We start from the raw sequence: 25267 nt of genomic DNA on the forward strand, positions 1-25267 counted from the left end.
ACTTAAAATCTCCAAACACAATGTGGATTTCTTTCTAGTTTTATTAATTTTTACTTCCTATATTTTGAACTTTTGTTATTAGGTACATACACATTTAGGATTGTTATACTTTCTTGAAGAAGTTGCCCTATTATGGTTATGAAATTTTCCCCTTTATCTCTGAAAATACTTTTTCTTGAAATTTATTTTATATTAATAGCTCTACTTCAGATTTCTCATGCTTATTTTCTCCTTCTTTTGCTTTTAATCTATTGGTGTATTGATATTTAAAGTGTGACATATGTATGGAGCATATAGTTTTTGTTTGCTTTTGACACATGTTGAACAGTTATACCTTTTAATTATAATATCTAGTTCATTTATATTTAAATTAATTATTGATATTGTTGTAAAAAATGTCAGAGGAAAATTGGGTAAATGATAGGTTTGATGATGTAATATTTTGGAAAATGGGTTGAATAGTCCTGCTGTCAGATTCAGAGTGTTGCTTTTGCTGCAATTGTTCATTCTCTCATTTATCATATGGTACACAGCAACAGATTTATTTTATTGTTTGTTAACACTTTTTTATTTTGCAAATAAAAAATAAAAGATACATATATATGCACACACACACACACACACACATATATATGCACACACACACACACACACACACACACATAAATATAAACTCAGTGAAAGACAATAAGGACAATGTGCTAATTTTGGATAGCTTCCTCTTGTTCCACTTGCACTTGATTTTGACATATCTTTTTTTTTTTTAAAGTGGGTAGGCAAGGGGCTACATTTTGTCTTCTTAATTAAACTTTTTATGAAGTAATATTATATTTGCTTCTATTCCTTCTGCTTATGATAAATGGATGTGCACAAATTCTTCAAAGTTAAAAACACTTTAGAAATAGGAAATAGTCCATGACCAATAGGTTGATATTGGCATCTGTGGGTGTGATTTTTCTAGAATTTGAAAGCCAGCCTTCAACTTCAAATGTTTCATGAATGATCTGAGGCTCACTAATGCACACACAGGTTTTTTATTGGATCTTTTCATTGAGGTGTCCTGATATTATAGCTGGAATTAAATTTCTAAAGCATACAGGCATTTGTTACTAATTTATATAAAGGTATCAATTTATATAAGGATTATCACTCCAGATAAGTAATGTAATGACCCACTTCAGGTTTACTTTAAATGATATGGGTCTTCTGAAAGATGTGTGTAAACAAAACATATCGCAGCAATGCAAATTTAAAGTCTTTGTGAAAATGCGACTTGCAGAGAAATACAAATTAGGATCATTCAGGTCATTAACTATGTATTAGTGCCTAATACATAGTTAGTGGAAATACTAATACATAATAGTGCCTAATACATAGTCTTCGTGGAAATGTGACTTAAGGGAAAATACAGATTAGGATAATTCAGTCATCAAATATCCTGACACTCCTCTCAGTACCAAGGAGTTGACAATAAAAAAAAATAATGAAGTGTCAGTCCTATGTGGCTTCCATTCTGCAGATGGAGACTACAAACAGATGAAATATCCTGAATTGTCAGACACTGTGATGAAAAAACATAACAACAGGTAAAGGTGAGATTGTTGGAGGAGGGCTCTGGTGAGGAGTGGTCACTAAAGGAATTTCCAAGACCTTTCTAAAGTAAGGAAGTGAGCCATGCATATCTGGGAAAATATGCAATTGAACTCACGTCTTTTCATTCACCAGAAGCCTGTGGTGAATGACTCAAAATAAATGAGCATACAATTGGCATATGTAAGTACCATAACTTTGACTTTACCCTGCATGCAAATATGCTGAATTATTCATACATAGGCATCTTACAAAACACCAAGAAAAACCAGAAGTCTTGAACTGTTGGTATGCATATTTCATCTAAGACATGAAGGAAGACACTGAAGTGGAAGTAAACACTCTTCTCTCATTGGCCTGTGACCATCACTTACTCATCATATAAACCCACAGTGCAGTCACACACCAGGCACCGAAGACACCACAGACTCCACAGAGACACAGCACTAGTAAGTGGTATTATTCAGCACCACATAGATAAGAAGTGAGATGTTCTTTCTTTAGGGTTTTCTTTTTAGTACTGTCATATCCTGCTTGTGACTATCTTGTGACTTATTTTCACCATTTTAATAATCTTTTCTCACCTGTAACCTCCTCCCTATGTTGATAACCACGTGGAAATCAAACAGTAATTTCTAAGAGAAATACATATCCAGGAGATTTTAAAAGATTCCTTTAAGTGAATTTTAAAATGTAAAAGAGTCAAAATTTGTCCTAGCCAGTTTGTGACTTCTTCCAGAATTTTCCCAGGTGCTTTTTCAATGTGCAAAGCAGCAGAGAATTTCATTTCATGGTTCTTTGCTCTTTTGTTTTAAGCTCAGGGATTTTATTTGTAATATGTTCTATTATTTTAAGGCATGTCTTGTTGAAGTGTCTCCTTGTTTTGCCAAGAATTACATTCTATGGTCATTTGGTTCCAGAGATAGTTTGAGAGATTTACCTCAGGCCAGAAATTTGAACTCACAGCTCCCCAAGGATATTTCAGTTATTCCTCATGCCTTGGCTATAATGTGAGACATGCATTTAAAATAATATTTAGTTGGTATTTGATCAGAAAATAGAGATCCTGGCTTGCCAATTCAAAATTAGACATCTAGTGTTTGACTGAAATCAATAACTTACTCAGTTAACAAAAATTCTATTTCTCTCTTGTTCTAAACTTAACTCCAACCTGGCAACCTTTCCAGCACTGACCTAGAAATGTCCTGGGATGTTGATTTAATTCCTGATGTTAAATCTGCATTCTTTGCCATCAACTGTTGGGAGACAATAAATTGCTATTGTGTAATGTCAGTATATACAAGTTCCTATGTGGATAATGGCATCTCACATGATGGCTACCTGAATCCAGTTTTTGCACTTCAAATACCAGTATGCACAAATGGAGTGCAAATATTATTCTCTGTGCTACTACATTTCATATGGGTTTGTTACTAGACAAGATGTGGCAAAGAAGAACTATCAGCAAATTGACAAGTAATTTTTGTTTTTATACTTCAAACTCATAGGTTATTGCACAATTATTAGTCAGGTAAAAAACTGTGTCTGGACTTTCCAAATATTTTTAATTTCCTTATATCTCAGTTTCCTAAGAGACTCCTAATCTCCAAAATAGGGATTAAAATGGTATGAGAATAAAAGGTTTAAAAATAATAATAAATAACTCAGTTAAAGTCTATAAATACAAAGTCTTAATTGTGTGTATTTCCCACTGTCATTTGTATTTTATTTTGATATATCTTTTTTTTTCTTTTTCGGTGGGAGGGCAAGGGGTTTCATTGTGTCTTCTTAATTAAAATTTTTATGAAGTGATATTTGTATTTACCTTTATTTCTTCTGTTTGTAATAAATGGATGTAAACAAATTTTTCAATGTTAAAAACACTTTAGAAATAGGAAATATATGAACTAACAGCTTGGTATTGCCCGCTATGGGTATGATTTTCTGGAAGTTGAAAATCAGCCTGACTTTAAATTTGTTCCGTGGAGAATCTGCAGGCTTACTAATGCACACAGGTTTTTTACTGGATCTTCTCATTGAGCTGTCCTGATATTATAGCTGGAATTAAATTTCTAAAACATATAGGTATGTGTTACTAATTTATATAAAGGTATCAATTTATATAAGGATTATCACTCCAGATAAGTAATGTAATGACCCACTTCGGGTTTACTTTAAACGATATGGGTCTTATGAAAGATGTGTGTAAACAAAACATATCGCAGCAATGCAAATTTAAAGTCTTTGTGAAAATGCGACTTGCAGAGAAATACAAATTAGGATCATTCAGGTCATTAACTATGTACTAGTGCCTCCCAGTTGGGGTGAATCAGGAGTTTTACATGGTTTTATTTGGCAAGTAAGAAAGCCAGAATTATTTTTAGTGTAATGAAATCGTCAAGCACAATCAACTTTTCTACTTCTTGATTCTATATTATTTTAAGAAATACATTCAGTTTTCTAGACATGGGATTTCAACAGAGAATGATAATGGAAGGGTTCAGGATGAAGCTAACAGGAAATAGGAGACCAGCATGACATGGGAGCTCTCCTGGGCTACTCAAATCACATGTAGTCAAATCATAGCCAAATTATTTCTGTGAATGAGGATCTAATTTCATATACTTTTCTTCTATTGTCTCAGAACCATTTTAGACGAGCCCCTCTGTGACCCCACTATAATGTCATATCATGTATGTGAGGTTCTGTTCTTATGCATCAAATGGAGATAAGAGTATAGGAGTCTTGAACAAATAAATTTCACATTACCTCAATACAAGGCTTTGAATGTAAATCTCATTGTTTGATAAGTCAAGTCCTCTCCTTATGTTCTCTTAATTCATTTTGACTACTTTGATCCTCAGCATTTCCATTTGAATGTTAGAAACAGGTTTATCACATTCTGTTGTACTTATTTTGAGTATGAATAAGCATGGTTTTTCTATTCCATTCTACTCCTTACACATTATTTGTTGTTGTTTTATTTTACTAAAATAAGTGTGGGAAAGAAGAGGTAATAATGGGATTATTGTCATCCCTGACATTAAAGAAAATAAGTCAGGCCAAGGTTGTGACTCAGTGGTACAGCGCTCGCCTAGCAAGCATGAGGCACTGGGTTCACTTCTCAGCACCACATAAAAAATAAAAATCAAAAACATAGGTATTGTGTCCATCTACAACCAAAATAAATTAAAGAAGTCTACTGGTTCACCATTATGCACAATGTTTCCTCCGTTTTTTAACAGAGACTCTTTATGGGGTTAAGGAAGTTTTCTTCTATTCCTGATTCACCAATAAGTTTTTTCTTTTTCCCTGAAAGTTTTGTTCACAACTGAGTGGTAAATTTTAACATTTTTTTCTTAAAAAAATTTATTTAGTACCTACTAAGATGACAGTAAGATTTGTGGTTTTGTCTTTTAATCTAGTAATGTAGTTTATCATACAGATGTAAGTTTTGATATTAAAATATTTTTCATTCTTGGGATAATTTCTAACATTTTGTTTCTTTTTATATACTACTAAATTTGAATAGCTAATAATTTAAAATGTTGGTTTGTAAGTGAAATTAGTCTATAATTTCCTTTTTTAATGTGTTCCCCCCATTTTCTACCCTCTCAAACTAAAAAAGATAAGAATCACCTTTGCCTTGAAGATTAGTAAAATTCACCTGTAAAACCATCTGATCCTGCTGTCACTGAAGAATGTAACCAATTGCCAGTTCAGTTTCTTTACAGATTCTTTACTAATTGTTGTTAAATAGTCTTTCAGTGTCTTTTTGATTGGACTGTGTTAGTTTACATACACGTTTCAAATTTTTTTCAATTTAAGTGTTTGGAGTTATTGATATAAAGTTATTTGTCTTGTTAATTTATCACTTCTTTTTTTTCAAATTCTGAAAACTTTATTGGTCAACACAATCTCAAACATTATAAACTGGTATTTCTAAAGCTAAGTAGTTTAAATTTTGGGAGGTTACAATAAATGATATATTCATGTGCATCTATGCATAGTGTTTCTGTATGTGTGTGTATACATACATATACACGCACATATATAGATAACGTATCTATTTTATCTGCTATTATGACCGTTGGTTGGTAATACTAATTATTTGTGATTTCCTCTTTTTTCTTCCTACCAGTTTTGTTTGAAGTTTGCAATTTTAACCTACTTTATGTTACAGAAAGAGCCTGTCAGGCCCTGGTTTCTGGCAGCCCACCACTCCAGTGCCTACCTTGTATGGAGTACTTCCGGGTCCTTTATTCTGCAGGGGCTGAGCCCCCTGCTGGCCACTATCTACCACAGCCCTGTGGGTCCCTGCTCACTCTATTTTGTTTCTGTTTCTTTTGGCCTAGGGTATGTTTATTTTGCTTTAAACCTGACCATATATTTTCATTTTTTTCTTTTTATATTTAATTTTTCACCTTCATGCACTAGCAGCAGGATGGGTTTATCAAGAAACGTGATCTCAAGGAGCTGAGTCTAATAAAATAATCCAAACCCGGACTATAACCTCTACTATGGGAAAGAATCCTTCCTCTCCCTCTCCCTCCCTCCTGTCCTCCATTTTTCTCTCTTTCTTCCTTTTTTTCTTTTTTTGAACACATACTGTGGATACTTTACAAACATTATTTTCATTACCATTTTACAGCTAGAACCAGGACATTTGCCCAAAGTCATTCAGGTAGTAAGGGAAACTACATTTCCCACACCCCCAACTCCACCCCATCTACCTGCTCTGGCCCCTGAGCATGCTACTCATGTTACCCTGTCAGGATATGTTTTTCCTTCATCCTTTTAGTCCATCAACCTGATAAATAATAACTTTAGTGCCAGGTGGCTCACGCCTATAATCCCAGTGGCTCGGAAGGTTGAAGAAGAATTGTGAGTTCAAAGCCAGCCTTAGCAAAAGCAAGACACTAAGCAACTCAGTGAGATCGTGTCTCTAAATAAAATACAAAATACAAAATAAGGCTGGGGATGTGACTCAGTGGTCCAGTGCCCCTGGGTTCAATCCACCATACCCAAATAAATAAATAAATAAATAAAAGCTTTAGCAAAGTGAGATTATTGTAACAGAGAGGTACTGCCAAATGCAATGGGAGGAAAAATTACACACTTCTAGACAGTGTCCTCTACGTTTTTCATTGTCAGTTATTGTGACTTTCTTATTGATTTTCATTGATCCTAGGAGCATTTACTTGAAATTCCTTCTGTTATTTTATTATGCAAAAGCCTTATAAAATTGAGAAAAGATTTTTAGAACTAGTGTTTCCAGTTGAATTTATGCTTTACTTATTTTTTATGTTACAAACTGTGCACATAAAACCCAAAAAACAAGAGTCACTAAAGATTGGAATTCTGTAGTTGTAGAAATCAAGAAACCAGACTTTTGCTCAGTAGAAAATATAGCTATACAAGTAATTACAGGAATGCGATATACAAGTACAGCTTCATTAATGAGTTACGACTGTTGAAAGAATGTTCTAGAGGGAAAGATAAGCATTTGTCAGATGTTCTTGGACCTCTGCCAAATCTTAGATTAAAAGATATGTTTGCAGGAAAATATAGATAGCTACCAACACATGCTAAGAATTTTAAAATGTCTTCTTTACTTGAGTGAAATACAATAGCATAACTTTGAAATTAAAAACAAAAACAACCCCTTTGTTTCCATGCAGAATTCAGGAGGGGGATGCTGATATCTGATTGAACGAGAGAAAGTTATATGGTTAATTTTTTATTGCTGATCATAATGTTCATATGCATCTATACAACATACAATGTGGAAATATAATGAGGAAAATATATTATTTCTTTGTGTGTGGAAACACTGACATATAACAGCAAAAATCTATAAAAATCTATAAAATGTTCAATAGAACAACTAAGAATGACACCTTTTTAAAATTTGTTCTTTTTAGATATACATGATAGTAGAGTGTATTTTGACATATTATACACACATGAAGTGCATTCCATTCCAGTTAGGACCCCATTCTTGTGGTTGTACATGATGTGGAGTTACACTGATCATGTATTCATACATAGGAAAGTTATGTCCGATTCATTCTACTATCTTCCTTATTCTCATGCCCCCTCCCTTCCTTTCATTCCCTTTTGTCTAATACAATGAACTTCTATATGTCTTCCCCTCCCTAACCCCCCTACCCTCCCTTGTTATGGGTTAGCATCCACATATCAGAGAGAACATATGGCCTTTGGTTTTTTGGGGGATTAACTTATTTCACTTAGCATGATATTCTCCAGCTCCATCCATTTACCGGCAAATGCCATAATTTCATTCTTCTTTATAACTGAGTAATATTCCATTGTGTATCTATACCACATTTTCTTTATCCATTCATCTGTTGAAGGGCACCTGGGTTGGTTTGATAGCTTGGCTATTGTGTATTGAGCTGCCATAACATTTGTGTGACCGAATCACTGTAGTATGCTGATTTTAAGACCTCTGGGTATAATCCAAGGAGTGAGATAACTGGGTCAAATGGTGACTCCATTCCAAGTTTTCTAAGGAATCTCCATACTGCTTTCCATAGTGGTTGCAACAATTTGCAGTCCTGCCAATAATGTATGAGTGTGCCTTTTTCCCCACATCCTTGCCAACATTTATTATTACTTGTATTCTTGATAATTGCCAAGAAGGATACTTTTCCTACTTTGTGAGCTTTCTGTTCTTTTGAGACTTAAAACAAATAGATCAAGGAATTGTAACAATTGTGCTTTATATTTCCTAGATAAGAATAATCTCTTTTTATGATAACTTAAAATGTTTGTTTCCAGAAGGATTTTTTATTACTTCATATTTTAACATAAATCATAATTTATTAGTTTCATGCTTTCACCTCTTTCCCACTATTTATTCCTAAACTCAACATTTCTAAGTAACTTTAATGACAATTCATTGTTCCGATGAGAAGTTTGGTTAGTCCTCCAAATTTGAAATCCTTAAAATGTGTATTTCTTCTTCAAGAGAACCTAAGGCTATGAATCTAGGAATTTTCATTACCTTCAGTCAATCCTCTCTTCAGAGAACACCCCCCTCCACGTGAGGTCTGTGCTGCATGTCACTGGGGCAGGGACTGGACTAGCAGAACAGGAAATGCCTGGGTATGGCACTCAGTTTCTAACAAGAAGCACCCACTTCACTCCACAACCTCTGGACCTGGGAAATCTAGGGCCAGAAAAGTGAACGTGCTAGGAATTGCCACCATTGTCATTTCCTGGGTCCAGAGAGGGACAACAGGCAACCAGACACTTACTTCCAGACTATCCTCTCCACAGGCAGGCTCCAGGAGTAGATGAACTTGAGGTCAGACTTGGAAATTCAGGCTTTTATTATTTGCGTTTGAGATTTTATGTGGTGTGATTTCAGATAGGAATTTGTTTTTAGGTTTGAGCCCAATTTTTCTTTTGATCTAATATTCCCATTAATATTCTTTGAAAGACTTTTTTTTTAGTAGAGAATAAAGTGCTTTAACTCACCATTTGAAATGAAGAATTGTCATGATATGTTGTCACTCAATTACTGTAATTATTATATTATTGGGTTGTATTCAGAGTGCTTAATCTTGACTATAGTGCAAGAGCAATTATTATCAAAGCTAATAACTATTAAGGGTTTAGCACTTGCTAAGTATTTTACATGCATTACCTCATTAATCTCCAAGTCTACATCAGTATCCCCATTTTTAAAAGTGGACTTTGAAATTCAGGGACCAATTAAGTGAAAATTTTAATTTTAAATGAAAATGTTTCTTTGTTGCCTGATTATTATAAAACTGGGCACTTTCCACTAAAAGTGCTTAAAATCGTTAACTGTTTAATAAACACTGGAAATGAAATGTATAAATCACAGAATACTCAGAAAATCATGACATACATTCAACTGGTACAGCTGGTATTAGCAAAACTTTCTGAAACTGAAGTTTACTTTCTTCCTCTCCAGAACAATGGAGGAATCTGCTCACTCTTGTCTCACCCCAAGATGGGACGAGTTTGTATGGTACAAGTGATGCAAAAAACCAGTAGTGTGGACATTGCAGGACACAACGCAGAGCAAAGTTTCCCAAAGCCTTTGATGCGGAAAGTGAAAAGCCAAAGTGAGGGAAGGGGGACTACAGGTGGCGGGGCACATCTGTAGTCCTGTTGGGGTACCGGCCCTTGCAGCCCTCATCCCGCTATCCTCACCACCTCCCAGCTGTTACCAGAGTAGCCAACCAAACAAAATACTTGAGGGGCAAAAACATCTTCAAAAGGAAAGTTTCTACTCCATTTTCTGATACATCATCTTTTTTTCCCCTCATACTGTAGATTAGATACTTTACGACCATCACTTCAAAACCAAACCAAAAAATAGGAATAAATATTGAATTACGTCTAAGCAAGGAGTTTGTTTTTAACCATTGCAAAATTCTGTTTTCTTAGAGAATACCATTATGCATACTTTTAGTATTTACAACTTTGTTTTTAGGTTAACAAAACTTTATTCCAAATAATTGATAAGGCTCAGATACTCCATTTGAACCAAATTTTGGAAACAATGCTTTATAATGATTCAATAATCCTTCTTTTGATATTTTTATCAAAAGAGCTAAAGATATTCTGATAAAAGTGGAATACTGAAAAGTTATAGTGTAACATTAAAAAATTGCAAGCAAAACAGTAACTGATTTACTGAAGTATATTTTGGGTAGAGATAATGAATAGGTTCTTAGATGCTCAATAACCCAATTAATGAAGAGAAATAAAGCATATGAAAACAACTGGAAAAGATTTAAATTTCTCGGGCTAGGACTGTGGCTCAGTGGTAGAACACTTGCCTGGCACATGTGAGGCCCTGAGTTTGATCCTCAATACCACGTAAAAATAAATAAGTAAAATAAAGATCTTGTGTCCCTCTATAACTAAAAATATATATGTATATTAAAAAAAGATTTAAATTTCTCAGTCTTTAGACATAAATATTGCTATAGATAAAGATAAATTAAAATTTATGTATTACTAGTGAGGCTACGAGCTATCTTTATCTGAATATTTTTACAAATAAAATTTGGATTTGTTTATTTCACTGGAGAATTCCACCTGGTGCTGAGCAAGAGAGACTGTGGAGTGGGGGGGGGGGGTGGTGGTGTGGTATTCTATCAACTTTCTATTAGCTAGTGATTTTTAGCTAGTGATTTGGTTTTGAAATATCTTCTAATATCTCTAGTTATCTCAAAATATGCTATAAAGTTTTCAAAAAAGTCAACAAAGAAAAATATTGAGAATCTCTAGAGGGCTGTTACAATACTCCCTTCTTTTTCTCTTTCCAGAATCTCACCATGCCAAACTACAAACTGACTTATTTTAATATGAGGGGGAGAGCAGAAATTATCCGTTACATATTTGCTTATTTGGATATAAAGTATGAAGATCACAGAATAGAACAAGCTGACTGGCCTGAAATAAAATCAAGTAAGTAGCACAAATAAGAATTCATGAATATGCAGGGAAATATACTTTTAGAATCTTCATCTTTCCTGAGGAAAATGAGAAAATAAAGAGCCAGGTGCAGTGGCACAAACATGTAATCTCAGCTACTTGAGAGGCTGAGGCAGAAGAACCACAAGTTTAAGGCCAGCCTCAGCGATTTAGCAAGGCCTTAAGCAACTTATCAAGACCCAGTCTCAAGATAAAATAAAAAAGGGCTGGGGATGTAGCTCAATGCTAAAGCATCCCTGGGTTCAGTCCTCAGTACCAATAATTTTCCAATCTCACATAACTTTAAACTGAGAAGCAGCAGTTCAGGCAAACAAAATAAATGCTCTGTGATTCAGCAAATTTTCTATTATAAGTGAAAACACAAACCTCACAGAGATTATAAACCAGGATCAGAGGAGTTGAATGACCTGGGTCACATTATAGTTTCCATTTTATAGCTGAGATCATTAAAGTGCACAGTGTTTAGGTAGTTTTTCCATTTTCATAACCCTGGCAAGTAGAGTTGACTTTTAAACCCAGTTCAATTTAATGCCATGGCCCAAATTATTTGCACTAGACAATGCCAACAACATTGAGACTATGATAATTGAAATACCAACAATAAATTGCCACCTGCCTTTTGAAAGCATGAATTCCTTAAAACTCACTGTCCCTAGATTTGCTCCTTTTCTTAGCAGAAATCTCTTCTCTGTAGGGTTACGTTATCTTATTTCCTGTTTTCAAGAAACTTAACTGTTGATATCTAAATGTTCCTCTGATAACAGAATTTATTTATGGGTTTTTAAGATGGTGGATATAAAACAGGAAACGTTCATTTTATTATCCACTAATTAACTAGGTCAAGATGGATAGTGAGGTAGAGCAATAGTACTGATAACAAATTTTGCCTTTTAGTTTTTAAATTTAGCTTTTCTCCTGGCTTTCCCTCATTCCTTTTTCTTTTTTCTTCTTTTTTTTTTTTTTTTTTCTTTGCGGTGGTGGGGATTGAACCCAGGGCCTTGTGCTTGGGAGGCAAGCACTCTACCAACTGAGTAAAATCCCCAGCCCTCCCTCATTCCCTTTTATGCCTTGACTTTTCATTGTTATTGAAAATGGAGTTTCTGCATTTTCTTAACATTTTCAGAGATTCCTGGAGTTGAAAGGGACCTTAAAAATTCATGATGGTTAAAAATAGTTTTAAGTGCTTTAATAAACAGAGCTTCAACATAAAATTTTCTTAAAGAGGATAAAAATTTCTTCAGCATAAAAACCCAAGTGAGGCTGGGCATGGTGGCACATGCCTATAATCCCAGTGCCAGAGGGTGAGGCAGGAGGATCACTAATTCAAAACCAGCCTCAGCAACTTAGAGAGGTCCTAAGCAACTCAATGACACCCTGTCTCTAAATAAAATGTAAAAAGGACTGGAAATATAGCCCAGTTGTTAAGCACCCCTGGTACCAAAAAAACAAAAATAAAAACAAAACCCTAAGTTAGCACAATGATATTACTCCAAGAAGTTGTCAAAGATTAGGCTCCTTTTGCCTTGTTGATCTGCCATTCTTTGTTGACTTAGTTGCATAAGGTAAGAGGTTATTCTCCTTCAGTCTAGTTCGTGGGAAATGTCAAAGAGAGAGGGGCACAGTACTTTCTTTAACAGCAATATCAGAAAGCTGCCTACTTCACTTATGATTTACGTTGCTTTGGCAGGAACTTAGTCACATGGTCACATATTACCACAAGGGAAGCTGGGAAATGTTAACCTTCTTGTGGAAAACTACTTGCCCATCTAAAACTTGAGAGTTATATTACTTTGGGAAGAAAGGAAAGAATAGATATTGAGAAGCAGTTTTTATTACAAATGTTATTTGGTTTCATCTCCCATTCAATTTAGCTGTGCTCTTGGTTGTTTGAAACCTTCCAGGATATCCCCTCTGCTAGACCTAGAACTAACTAAGTCTCCAGTCAACACATTCCATCACTGAGTATTTCTTCTAAAAAGTTCTTCCTGGCTAAACCTGGTAAATTGTGTATATCTGTCTACACTTTCTCCCTTAATACATTAAAGTACTTTTCATCAAAGCAAAAATTCCATATAAAGAAATCAAACTTAAATACAATAGCACTAAATTCTAGAAGCTAGGAGCTGGGGCTGTAGCTCAGTGGGAGAGTGCTTGCCTAGCATGTGTGAGGCACTGGGTTCTATCACTAGCACCGCATAAAAAAATAAACAAATAAAATAAAGGAATGCTGTCCATCTACAACTACAAAAAAAGTGCTTAAAAAATTCTAGAAGCTAGAATGCAGGTCAGAAGAATGGACAGTTGACTAAGCAGGTCCATAATGCTCAGATATAACCTGGAGGAGGACAGTGCAAGTTGAATCACTCCAAAGATCCTAAAAATGTCTCTGGAATTAGTAGCAACAGATAACCTAATAGCTGAGCTGGGAGGACTGATTGGAAGAATGTGAAGTAGCAGATCCCCTCCCCTCCCTGGGCGAAGCATGGAGAGGATGAACCAGAGGCTTCTGAAGGACAGATGTGTCTGAGGACGCAATGCTACAATGAAGATGGGATTCAATGGAAGTCTACAAACTAAATGGCGAGGCCCATATCCCCTTTCCCCAACTCTAAAATTAAAATGCTATAAACATGCTAATATCCCTCAGGGGAAAGAAGAAGAAAGAAGAAGAAGAAGAAGGAGGAGGAGGAGGAGGAGGAGGAGGAGGAGGAGGAGGAGGAGGAGGAGGAGGAAGAAGAAGAAGAAGAAGAAGAAGAAGAAGAAGAAGGAAGAAGAAGAAGGAAGAAGAAAAGACCTGAAGAAATTCTCTCTAAGGAAACTGAGCAGTCCAAGAAAAATGTCTAATAGATGCAGAACAGATGGAGGTCTTTCAGTGAAATGGTTCAGCTCTGTTGGCAAGTCCCTGCCCACACACTGAATATCCAGTTAGTGTTTCTTTCTTTGCCCCTTAAAACAAGAATGTCAAAACAAAAATCAATAAATATTTGAGAAAAGTCTCCAATACAAAGCAGATCTGAACAAAGAGGCAGGAAAAAAAGGCAACTCTGAAGAAACCAAGATGGTTTGGTAAGAAAAACAAACAAACCCAAACCAAACCAAACCAAAAAACTTTCAAAAAACATAAAATCCCCAGGGATAAATAAAATATTCTACACTCAAAACAAGAATAGAATGTTATAAAAAGGGGTGCTCACAGGCAAAAAGTTTTTGAAAATTAAAAATAAAATATAAATAAATCACTAAAATGATGAAAATAAGGAAATCCTCCAGAAAATATAACAAAGGGTTAGGAAATACGAAAGTAAAGGAAAAAGATAAGTGAAATCAGTTCAGGAAGACCAACTTCCAAATGGAATTCTGGGAATAGGTAGGAAACAGAAAATGGAAAGGAGACAAATTTTTAAAAGAATCCTTTACATAAAATTTAATTCTGGGGTTGGGGATGTAGCTTGTGATAGAACACTTTTCTACCATGTGCAAAGCCTGGGTTCAGTCCCCAGCACTGAAAAAAATAAATAAATAAAATCTCTCTCCTATGGCTTTCATACTAGTCTTAACATCATTTTAATCCATCTAGAACAAATTATTCTTCATTTTATATCTAAGTATGTGAAGAAACTTTCTTTAAGATATCATAGGTACTGTGCATGCATGAATATGTAACAACAAATCCCTCTGTTGTGTATATTTATAATACATTAATAAAAAGGGAAGAAAAAAGACATCTTAAGAAAAAAGCCTCTGGTGAGTTCAGTCACAACGCTCTGAGTGAAGATAAAGATCTTTGGCAGAATTCAGAATGGAGTGCATGTTAACTCAGGCATCTACATAACTTTATCAGCTTCCTTCTTTCTCTGATCATCGCTGTGAACTTCAGTCCAACTTCCCACCTCTGATTCTACGTCTAGATTTAGGTAGTGTTTCCCATGGACTATATGAACATCCAAATTCAACAAACCACTCTCTTCTCTTTCCCGAGGGTTCTATTTCTATCCCCGCTCCATTTCCTTAGATGGTAAGTAGATGTCCTCTGAACAAGCTCGGCTCCACATCTGTCTTGCTGGTGGGAGGCCCTGACCTCGCAGGAAGAACAGCACAGGGTAGAATGGGACCACCATCAGAATTAGTCGGAGCTCTCCGGAGGAACAAACCCAAGAGAATACGGGTATCCTTGTAAGAGGAGATTTTTTTAGACTGGCTAACGTGATCCAAGGCAGGGCCCACAATGGCCGACCATAGGTGCGGGAGCAGGAGAAAGGAGCCGCTGCTCAGTCCAAGAAGCTGGAGCCTCAGAACGAGAGGGACCAACGAGGGGGTCCCATTCTGAGGGTGGAGGCCTGGAAGCCCCCTGGAGAGTCACTGGCGCAGTCCATATGGAAAGGTTGGAGAATCTGGAGTCTGATATCCTTGAACGACGGTAGCAGCAAAAAATGCAAACTCTGAAGAATTGAGCTTTCCCCGCACATGAGCTTGCCCCATTTCTTCTACTGTGCGGCCCACATTCAGGGCCGTTCTTCCCCACCGGTTGACTGGCACACGTGCCATCTGTCTCTGGGAAAACCCTCACAGATACACCCAGAAGTTCTTTACCAATTTTCAGGATCTCTCCATGCAATCAAATTGGCAACCAAGGTTAACCCCCACAACCTCTATTACAAGTCTAAACTTTAATTCTAAGACATTTTATCAAGTTATTTGGTAGCTATTTTGACATCCATATCCCACCAGGGATATTCAGTGTCACTAACTTCCTTAAAGTTTTTTGACAGGTGTTTCTGTTAAGTGACACCTCCAACAACCTTGGAATTATTCTGGAACCATTGAAAGACCTTGTATTTGTCTTATATTTCTGCTTGTTAAATGCAGACAATGTTTCATCTGTTGGTAGTTATTCCAGGGTTGGCTCAAATGCTTCAGGTTGTCAATAGCCTGATGCTAACAAACTTATTCCTCATATGAGTTAAAACCTCTTTTTCTATATTACTTTTTGTTTCTGGTTTTGCATTTTAGAGCTAGTCAGAATAAGTCAATTTTTTCTTCCATTTGGTAGCTTTGCCATACTTGAAGATGGACATTATATTTTAGTTTTGCTTCTCCAGACCAAGCGAGTCAAGGTTCCTCAGCCAATCCTCATAAAAGATGGTCTTTGTACCCTTCTCTAATTTGGATACTATCCTCTGAGCTTGCTGTGATTTTTAATATCTCAGTCAAAATATGGCTCTTAGAATTATCAAAACGACTGAGCAAGTGTTCCAGCTGAGCTCTTTGAATCCCACTTCCCTCAGGTGTGAGCTGGACAATTTACATAAACTCTGCTAACATTTTTGCATTTTTAAAAGTGATTGATAAGTACCTTCTTTAAAAACAAAACAAAACAAAAAACTTAAAAAACATTTTTTTTTTTTTTAAGTTGTAGAACTCAGTGCCTCACACATGCTAGGCAAGCACTCTGCCACTGAGCTACAGCCCCAATCACATTAGTACCTTCTTCCTAGAGTTTTAAGTAGTAGAAGATCTCATGGGCATGTTCGGTATTTATATGCCTGGTACCAAGGAAACTCCCCAAGTTAAGCATGCTAACTTTCTCTTGTGTATGTACTGTGTAAATAAGGTGTCTCAATACATGTCAACTTTATTTGGGACTTTGTTTTGCTAACAGCAATATCTCAGGTACCTAGAATAGTACTTGGCACCCCTAGGTAATCAAAGATATTTTTATTCCTGATATGAACTGTCCTTCATTCTGTACTTAGTATGCAGATGAAAGAATTGAACACAAGATGTAAAGCTGATTCCAGTATTTTTGTGAGCATCATGAGATTATGAGTAACATTTTATTCTTTTCCCTATTTCCAAAATATTTATATGTCCAAATTTAAGGCACTAGTTGGTAGAATTATGGTCATGCACATGGTAAAGTATTACATGATCATTAAAATGAGGTATTTCATTAATTTAGAATTTTTTTATTGTAAACAAATGGGATACATGTTGCTTCTCTGTACATGGAGTAAAGGCATACCATTTGTGTAATCATAAATTTACATAGGGTAATGTTGTTTGAGTCATTGTTATTTTTCCCTTCCCCCCATCCCTCCCACCCCTCTTTTCCCTCTATACAGTCCTTCCCTCCTCCATTCTTGCCCCCCTCCCTAACCCTGGCCCTAACCCTAACCCCTCCCACCCCCCATTATGTGTCATCATCTGCTTATCAGCAAGATCATTCTTCCTTTGGTTTTTTGAGATTGGCTTATCTCACTTAGCATGATAGTCTCCAATTTCATCCATTTGCCTGTAAATGCCATAATTAGAAGTTTTTTTAAAATACTGTCAAATAGAAAAAAGTTAACAAAATATTGTATATCATGATTTTTAATATATATGGAAAATCAATTAAAACATTAAAATGATCATAACCAGTAGAGTTATTTTTTCAATTTATAATTTTTCTACAATAAATGATTATTACTTTGTGACAAAATAGGTTTATATAAGAAAACAAAATAGGTCCAGGTGCAGTGGTGCATGCCCATAATCCCAGCAACTTGGGAGGCTGAGGCAGGAGAATCACAAATTCGAGGCCAGCCTCAGCAACTTAGCAAGGCCCTAAGCAACTTGACGAGACCTTGTCTCAAAATAAAAAATAAAAAGGGCTGGGGATGTGGTTCAATGGCTAAGCACCTCTAGGTTCAATCACCATGTTAAAAAAAAATAAGTTTTACAAAGTATTAATAGTGCATCTGTTATGAGTCTATCCTATATTTGTACAAAAATGGTTGCAGCCTTATTGTATATGTCACATAGTCCCTCATCAAAATAAGTCTTTGGCCAATTTTTTTTAATTTTTATTTTTTTAGTTGTAGATGGACACAATACCTTTGTTTTATTTATTTTTATGTGGTGTTGGGGATTGAACCCAGTGCCTCACACATGCTATGGCAAGTGCTTTACCACTGAGCTATAACCCCTGGTTAATTTCATCATAACTCATCTGCAAGTTAAACTATAATACTCAAACTGTGTTTTTAAATAATAATTAACATGATCTTTTTTTTTTTTTTCTGTGCTGGGGATCGAACCCAGGGTCTTGTGCTTGCAAGGCAAGAACTCTACCAACGTGAGCCATTTCCCCAGCCCAAAATGATCTATTTTTGAGGCCACAAAACTAATGAAGCTAGGGCTGGGTTGTGGCTCAGTGGTAGAGCACTTGCCTAGCACATGTGAGGCACTGGGTTCAATTCTCAGCACCACATTAAAATTTAAAAAAAAAAGAAAAGGGCTGGGGAGATAGCTCAGCTGTTAGAGTGCTTGCCTCGCAAGCCCAAGGCCCTGAGTTCGATCCCCAGACCGCAAAATAAAAAAGATATCATGTCCATCTACAACTAAGAATATTTTTAAAAAATTAATGAAGTTTACCTTTAAAAAAAGTAGTAATTCTAAGAGAACATGTTTGATGTAGGATATAGCAACACTGAAAACCTAGAACCAGTTCTGTAATTAACTTTATAACCAGGTTTCTAACTGCTTTTTTAAAAATATATTTTTTGTACTTGTAGATGGAAAGATGACTTTATTTTATTTGTTCATTTTTTTGTGGTGCTAAGGATCGAACTGAGTACCTCATACGTGCTAGGCAAGCACTCTGCCCCTGAGCTCAGCCCCAGCCCTGTAACTGCTTCTTTTTCACTTCCAAAATGTAGGGATTCCACTAGATGTCAAATAACCCTTTTAGGAATAAATATTTAAGAATTCTATGACTTTAAAATCATATTTTATTTCCACAGTTATCAGAAAAAACAGAAGTATCATAACTCTTGGTTCTATTATAAAGTCAATTCTTTGTTTATTTTGTTTTAAGCTCTTCCCTTTGGCAAAATTCCCATTTTGGAAGTCGATGGTTTTATCCTTCACCAGAGCCTGGCAATAGCAAGATACTTGACCAAAAACACAGGTAATTTGTTTATTGTACTTAAGTCTTTTGAATAATTGGGAGAAAAAAATGACATTTATTTAATATCTATTAAGTAACTATTTTTGAACACTATAATAAGTATGGGATTAAATGCTAGAGGAGTATCAATGTACCATCTATCTTAGTTTAACTTTCTGTGAGTTCCTAGACAGCTAGACAATCTGATATTGCCCCGTTTCTCAACTCCTTGCCCCCCGACCAAGTCCTTTTTTGAATTTAGCTGAAAAATTGGACAAGTATATTTTAACCCAAACTTTTGCTAGCATTAAGTATTTATAAATTACCAGAGAAAATTAAATTCAACCAGAAATACATATGACACAGGAAGGTTAAAACTTCTTGGACTATTAAAATCAGGTATTCATGATGTTCTTCATCCTAATAATGCTTTAAAAAAAAAAAAAAAAAAGAAAGAAAGGAAGTCTTCTTGCATCCACCTAGGGTCATCTGAGGCGGTTTTAAGTGGGAAGGTGACTTCTGGTGTTTTTTGTTTTGTTTTGTTTTGTTAGTGCCTGTACCTGTGGCACTGATGAGAAATAACAGAAACTGTGACTTCTTGGTTTTGCTTTATCCCCCTTTTCCATCTTATGCTCCATTTTCTTTTCCCTTCTCCTCTTCTATCTTCTCATTCTTTTTGACTAAAAATCTAATCTTGGCCTCTTTTAAAGACTCTTTCTTTCCAATCAATCTCCAGAATCACCACTCTCTGCCCCCAACTCTCTCACCCCACCACCACTGTCCCATCACTGGGCCAAGCATGGTTAGCTTGTAAGTAAAATGGGCTATAACTACTAGATTCCCATTTTTAGAATAAAGTTATATATGTTAAAAATACAAAAATTAGTCTTATATTAACATGATTCAAATAATTTCTGACTATGGAAGTTAGGCTTTGAAATGAAAATGACGTTTGAGTTGTGTCTTAAAGGATGCTTAGAATATCAAAAGGAAGGTTTGGACTTGGGTAGTGTTTTTCAAATTTTATGTGCATCAGGATAACCAGGCGGTTCCTTAAAACACACTTTGCTCAGTCTTGACACTGGAGACTTTGCTTCAGTAGACCTGAGAGGGAAACTAAGAATTTTTATTCTTAACAATTTCCCCGATGATGCTGACACAGCAGGTTCATGGTCCTCACTTTGAGAATCACGGAGCTAGACTATTGTAGGCAGAAGGAAAAAGACACAAGAAAAAGAAATGAACTTTAAATTTGCAGGGTTGAGGAGTAGAAAGGAAAACTCTTAGGAAAATACATCAGATCTGGTTAGGAAAATCCAGAGTACGGAATTCACTGAACAGTGGTAGGTTTTTATCTAGAAAAGCAGAATAACAAGAGCTATGAGTTTGGGAAGGTTATTCTGATTATACTTCACACTGGATTGCCATGTCTGCCAGAAAACAATCCAGATGGCATTAGAAAATAAGAGGGAACAGAAAAATATGAGAAAATGTGCCAATGTGGGATCGTCGAAGGTACTAGAAAACAAATGTTGGTGCTAGGAGAGGAAGCGTAAGGACTTGGTTTGTCTTTCACAGTGCACCAGGTACTACTGCTACTACTTCTCCTACACCTTCATTTTAAAAGTCTCTCCTTAACCTGCAAACCCTTTCAGGTCTGTCTTTTCTAATCCACCAAATGTGCCATGTAGGCAAATGATTCCTCTCTTTGATTCAATGTTTTAGCCCCAGTTAAGGCTGACTCACAGATGGAGCCCTCCTGTTATTTGTTGAATGGAAAAGGAAGACCTGGTCTGAGGCAGGTTGTGATAACTCCATCTTGGAATTTGTTGAAAAAAAGTTCAGGAGTTGAGAGAATAGTGAGAGACACAGTCAAAGGGAGGCCGGATATGGGCCTGCAGGTTAGGAATAAAAGTGTTGAATGGGAATCGTCTGCATAAAATCATAGCTGAAGCCTGTAATATAAAAGTCGAAGTAGGGATGAAAAAGAGTGAGGAGATCCTATGATAGGATTTGGAGGGACTTTTGGTCAGAAGGAGAATCCATCCTTGAATCTCTCTCTCTCTCTCTCTCTCTCTCACACACACACACACACACACAACACACACAGTTTACAGAGGAACTTCAAATGACTAAAGCACTTTCTTTCACTTTTTAACACCTTCATTGAGGAATAATTTACACATGATTCACCAGTTGTCAGTATACAGTTCCTTGACTTTTAGTAAATTTATGTAATTGTTCAAAAGCAATCTCTTTTAGAATGTTTCCATGCTGAAGCATTTTAAATTGACCACATTGAGAAAATATTTTAAAAGACCATGGTTTATTAGCAAAAGAACTATTAATAAATGGCAGGATGGAAAAAATTTTATATTATTTTGTTTTATTTTTGGTTCCAGGGATTAAACCCAGGGGCACTTAACCACTGAGCCATGCCCCCAGCCCTTTTTATATTTTCTATTATTTTAAACTGTTACTCTCTAGATAGAAAACAAATACTTCTATCAAAACTTGCCTGTACTGGTCGCGGTGGTGCATGCCTGTAACCCCAGCATCTCAGGAGACTGAGGCAGGAGGATCAAGAGTTCAAAGCCGTCCTTGGCAAAAGCAAGGCACTAAGCAACTCAGTGAAACCCTGTCCCCAAGTAAAATATGAAATAGGGCTGGGGATGTGCTCAGTAATCGAGTGCCCCTGAGTTCAATCCCCAGTACCAAAAAAAAAAAAAAAAAAAAAAAAAACTTGCCTGAAAGTTTTATAAAAACAACAATTCTTACAAAATAAATTATAATGTGTGTACAGGTAATTTGTTGTAATATTATTAATATTACAAAAGACTGAAAATAAACATCAGTTGAGACTAGTTAAATAAATAGTGACACATCTACCTAAAAAAAAATCACACACGCAACTGAAAAAGAATAAGGATACCACTTAGGTACTTGAAAGGGAGGATCTCTGGTATATGGTAGATGAGGGGGCATAGGTAGTAGAAAATATATTCTTATTTGTATTTTTTTATAAAGACACAATGGATCATACCTGTAATTCCAGTGGCTCAGGAGGTTGAGTCAGGAGGATCACAAGTTTGAGGTCAGCCTCAGCAACTTAGCAAGGCCCTAATCAATTTAACGAGACCCTGTCTCAAAAAATTAAAAGGGCTGGGGATGTGGCTCAGTGGCAAAGCACCCCTGGGTTCAATCCCCAGTAACCAGCCCCCCACATGCAAAATAGGATGGAAGAATAATACTATTACAAGTGGTAACCAATAAGTTAAGTAGGTGAAGATCAAAATGAGTGGATGGAAGCTGGCCTTCACTGGATACTATTTCATATTGCTTTGAGTTTTCAACCACATGAGTATATTGCCTATTTAATGTGGTAAATTGAACATATTCACAGGTATAACATGGTCTTTCTCTATTTCATAGATTTGGCTGGAAAAACAGAGATGGAACAATGTCAAGTTGATGCTGTTGCAGACACATTGGATGATTTCATGTCACATTTTCCTTGGGCAGAGAAAAACCAAGATGTAAAAGTAATGTGATTAGTTCACTATTACTATTAATTATATACCACTTTCTAGAAATTTTCTTAGGTGCTTTAAAGTTTTTTTTTTTGTTGTTGTTGTTGTTTCTTTTCTTATTTTGTATCAGGGATTGAACCCAGGAGCACTTAACCACTGAGCTACATCTCCAGCCCTTTTTTATAATATATTTTATTTAGAAACAGGGTTTCGCTAAGTTGTGAAGCTGGCTTTGAACTCACAATCCTCCTGCCTCAGCCTGCTAAGCCTCTGGAATTAATCTAAGTCATATGAAGGTCTAGTTTTAAAATATCAAATTATATTAAAAGTTTTAAAGCAGAGTACAGAAATTCTCTGTCCTACCCTTTACATCAACCCCTGCCTTATTCAACCCTCTTTTTAATCTTTTCAGTTTTTTCCTTAGGATTGCCCATCACCATATTTCTGTAGCATGTGTGAATATGATACTGACTCACCATTTTAGATGATTTCTATGGACTTTTATGATAGCAGAATTTATCTAACAGTCATCTTGTTTGCCTTTCTCTGAACTCCTAATAGTGTGCTTAACGTTCATGTTTACATTAGTATGCCTATGCAAATAATACCCAGAACTGTGCATTGTAGTGTACTTCAATAATATTTCATTTCTCACTTTTCCTCTTCAAAATTAATAATTACCTTTTCTGTTTTGCTTAATTCTTCTTACATTTATTGTCATTGCTGAATCTTCCCTGATTATCCAAAGTCTTCTAACTGGATTTTCTACAAGGCCAATGATATCAGATCACCTGCTGTTTTTAATGTTTTCTTGGGATTGTCTGACCTGGAGACCTCCTCTCTCCTTTGTGGTCCTCTCTAGGTCTCTGCATAGCTGTCATCTTTGGGCTTCCCTTCACTGCCATCCCGTTGATATCATTCACTAAGTTTGAGTCCTGTTTCCTGGATATTGTCCTCTTTCTTTGTATACTTCATTGTTGATTTGGGGCACATCCTCTAGTATTTCAAAAGCTAAACTGAGGTTTGATGACATGTCTGTCTTGTGAATCACCATGCTTCAATCTGGTTTGGTTGCCCTAGACACTTGGGCACAGTTGTCATCCTGGAATCTTAATTATCATCCTGAATGTTCATTCCTGAGTTCATCCTCCCGTTCTCCTGCTTTTTTTTTTTTTTTGTGTGTGTGTGTGTGTGTGGAACAATCATCCATATAGCGTACCGTTCAAAGGAAATAAAAATTGGGGACCTTCTTTGTCTGCAAATGTTTTAATTTAATCCTTCTATGTGTTTCATTTGTTGGTTGGATATAGAATTCTGTGTTGAAAGTAATTTTTCACTACTATTTGGAAAATGTTATGCAACCTATTTTTTTCCCACTCTAAAAGATTGTAGAACATTTACCCTTAGATTTCTAAAATTACACAATGATGAGTCTTTGGCATGACAATGTTTTAATACATTGTGCTGTTTCCTTGTTGGGTCATTTTTATCTGGGACTCATGCCTCAGAAATTCAAGGAAATTTCCTTTAATTCTTTCACTGATGATTTCCTCCCCCTTTATTTTCTTTGTCCCATTATACTAGAATTCCTCTTATGCAGATGGTGGATCTTTCTCTATCTCCCATCTTTTTTTGTGAAGAATTCAACTTTATCCATCAATCTTCTCTTGGGTTCTAAACTTCTGATATTGTATTTTTAAATTTAACAAGTTCCTTTGTTATTTTTTCTTTTAAAAATATATTTATTTAATGGCTGTAACATTATCTCCCTACCCAGTGTATGTTTGTGCAAAATTGCTTTTTATCTCACTGTTTTAGTTGCTGTCCTTCCTTAAAAGTCAGACCATCCTCTGTAATCCATGATAAAGAGTAAGGAATTTTAACAGCCTGCTCAAAGCTCTAAGCATGTGGATGGACTTTGTTGATTTCGAGTATCATGAGGCCAAGAAAACTTGCCCAGAGATAAAGGCCTGGTGCCATGTTCTGGAGAAAAGTAGTAAGAGAAGGCTGGGAACATTAGAATTTAGTGTTCAGTGTGCATGCATTCATTAAATACTATCTTTTTGATATTTTATGTGACATCCTTGGTCCCAGAAACCATTTATTTACCATCTCCAGTCTTTTGCAAAGGATGAAAATGGACCCCTGTCTAGCAGCATGAAATGACAGAAAAAATCTCATACTAAAACTTCTTTGGAAGCTTTCCACCAGGCTTCATTTCCCCTCCCCAACCTAGACACATCTACCCATTCCTGAGCTACTTGAGGGCTGTGCATGAGGTGTATGTAGGGTTGGTTCTCTGCTTTTCCTCTGCAGGTGCCATTCACTCATCTCTACAATTCACATTGTTTACTCTTGTCTTCTCTTTTTTTCACCTTCATTTAGGTTCCATCTTTTAAAAACTATGCATCACTATGCATTAGAAATGAAAACAAAATAATGTGTGTGTGTGTGTTGAATTCATCATCTTTGTTTGGAGTTCTCTTATCCTGTATTTATGACCCTTTTGTGGTTTTCTTTAGGACACTCATCAAAATATCTTTTTTAAAACATTCACTTGTTTGTCTCTTGATTACTCCAATAGGAGGCGTCAGGATGGCAGGAGTCATGTCAGTCTTGCTCAGCTGACACACTCCCAGCCCATTGCAGTGCCTTTTACATCGTAGGCATTAAACACTCAATAAAGAGCCATCCCAGCACTATATTTATCAGA

The 25267-nt window shown here is 35.9% G+C and overlaps 1 protein-coding gene across 2 annotated transcripts in view; it reads left to right on the plus strand.

The window, feature by feature from the left end:
- Positions 1 to 1994: 1994 nt before the first annotated feature.
- Hpgds (hematopoietic prostaglandin D synthase) overlaps positions 1995 to 25267 on the plus strand; it is a 32738-nt gene continuing 9465 nt past the window's right edge. For both annotated transcript variants that reach the window (XM_047566201.1, XM_047566202.1), the window contains exons 1-4: positions 1995 to 2039; positions 10926 to 11067; positions 18953 to 19045; positions 22457 to 22566. In XM_047566201.1, the coding sequence (XP_047422157.1) occupies positions 10935 to 11067; positions 18953 to 19045; positions 22457 to 22566 (336 nt within the window). In that variant the 5' untranslated portion in view covers positions 1995 to 2039; positions 10926 to 10934. The remainder of the gene's footprint in view (positions 2040 to 10925; positions 11068 to 18952; positions 19046 to 22456; positions 22567 to 25267) is intronic.

Source organism: Sciurus carolinensis, chromosome 10, assembly GCF_902686445.1.
Source record: "Sciurus carolinensis chromosome 10, mSciCar1.2, whole genome shotgun sequence".
Lineage (NCBI taxonomy): Eukaryota > Metazoa > Chordata > Mammalia > Rodentia > Sciuridae > Sciurus > Sciurus carolinensis.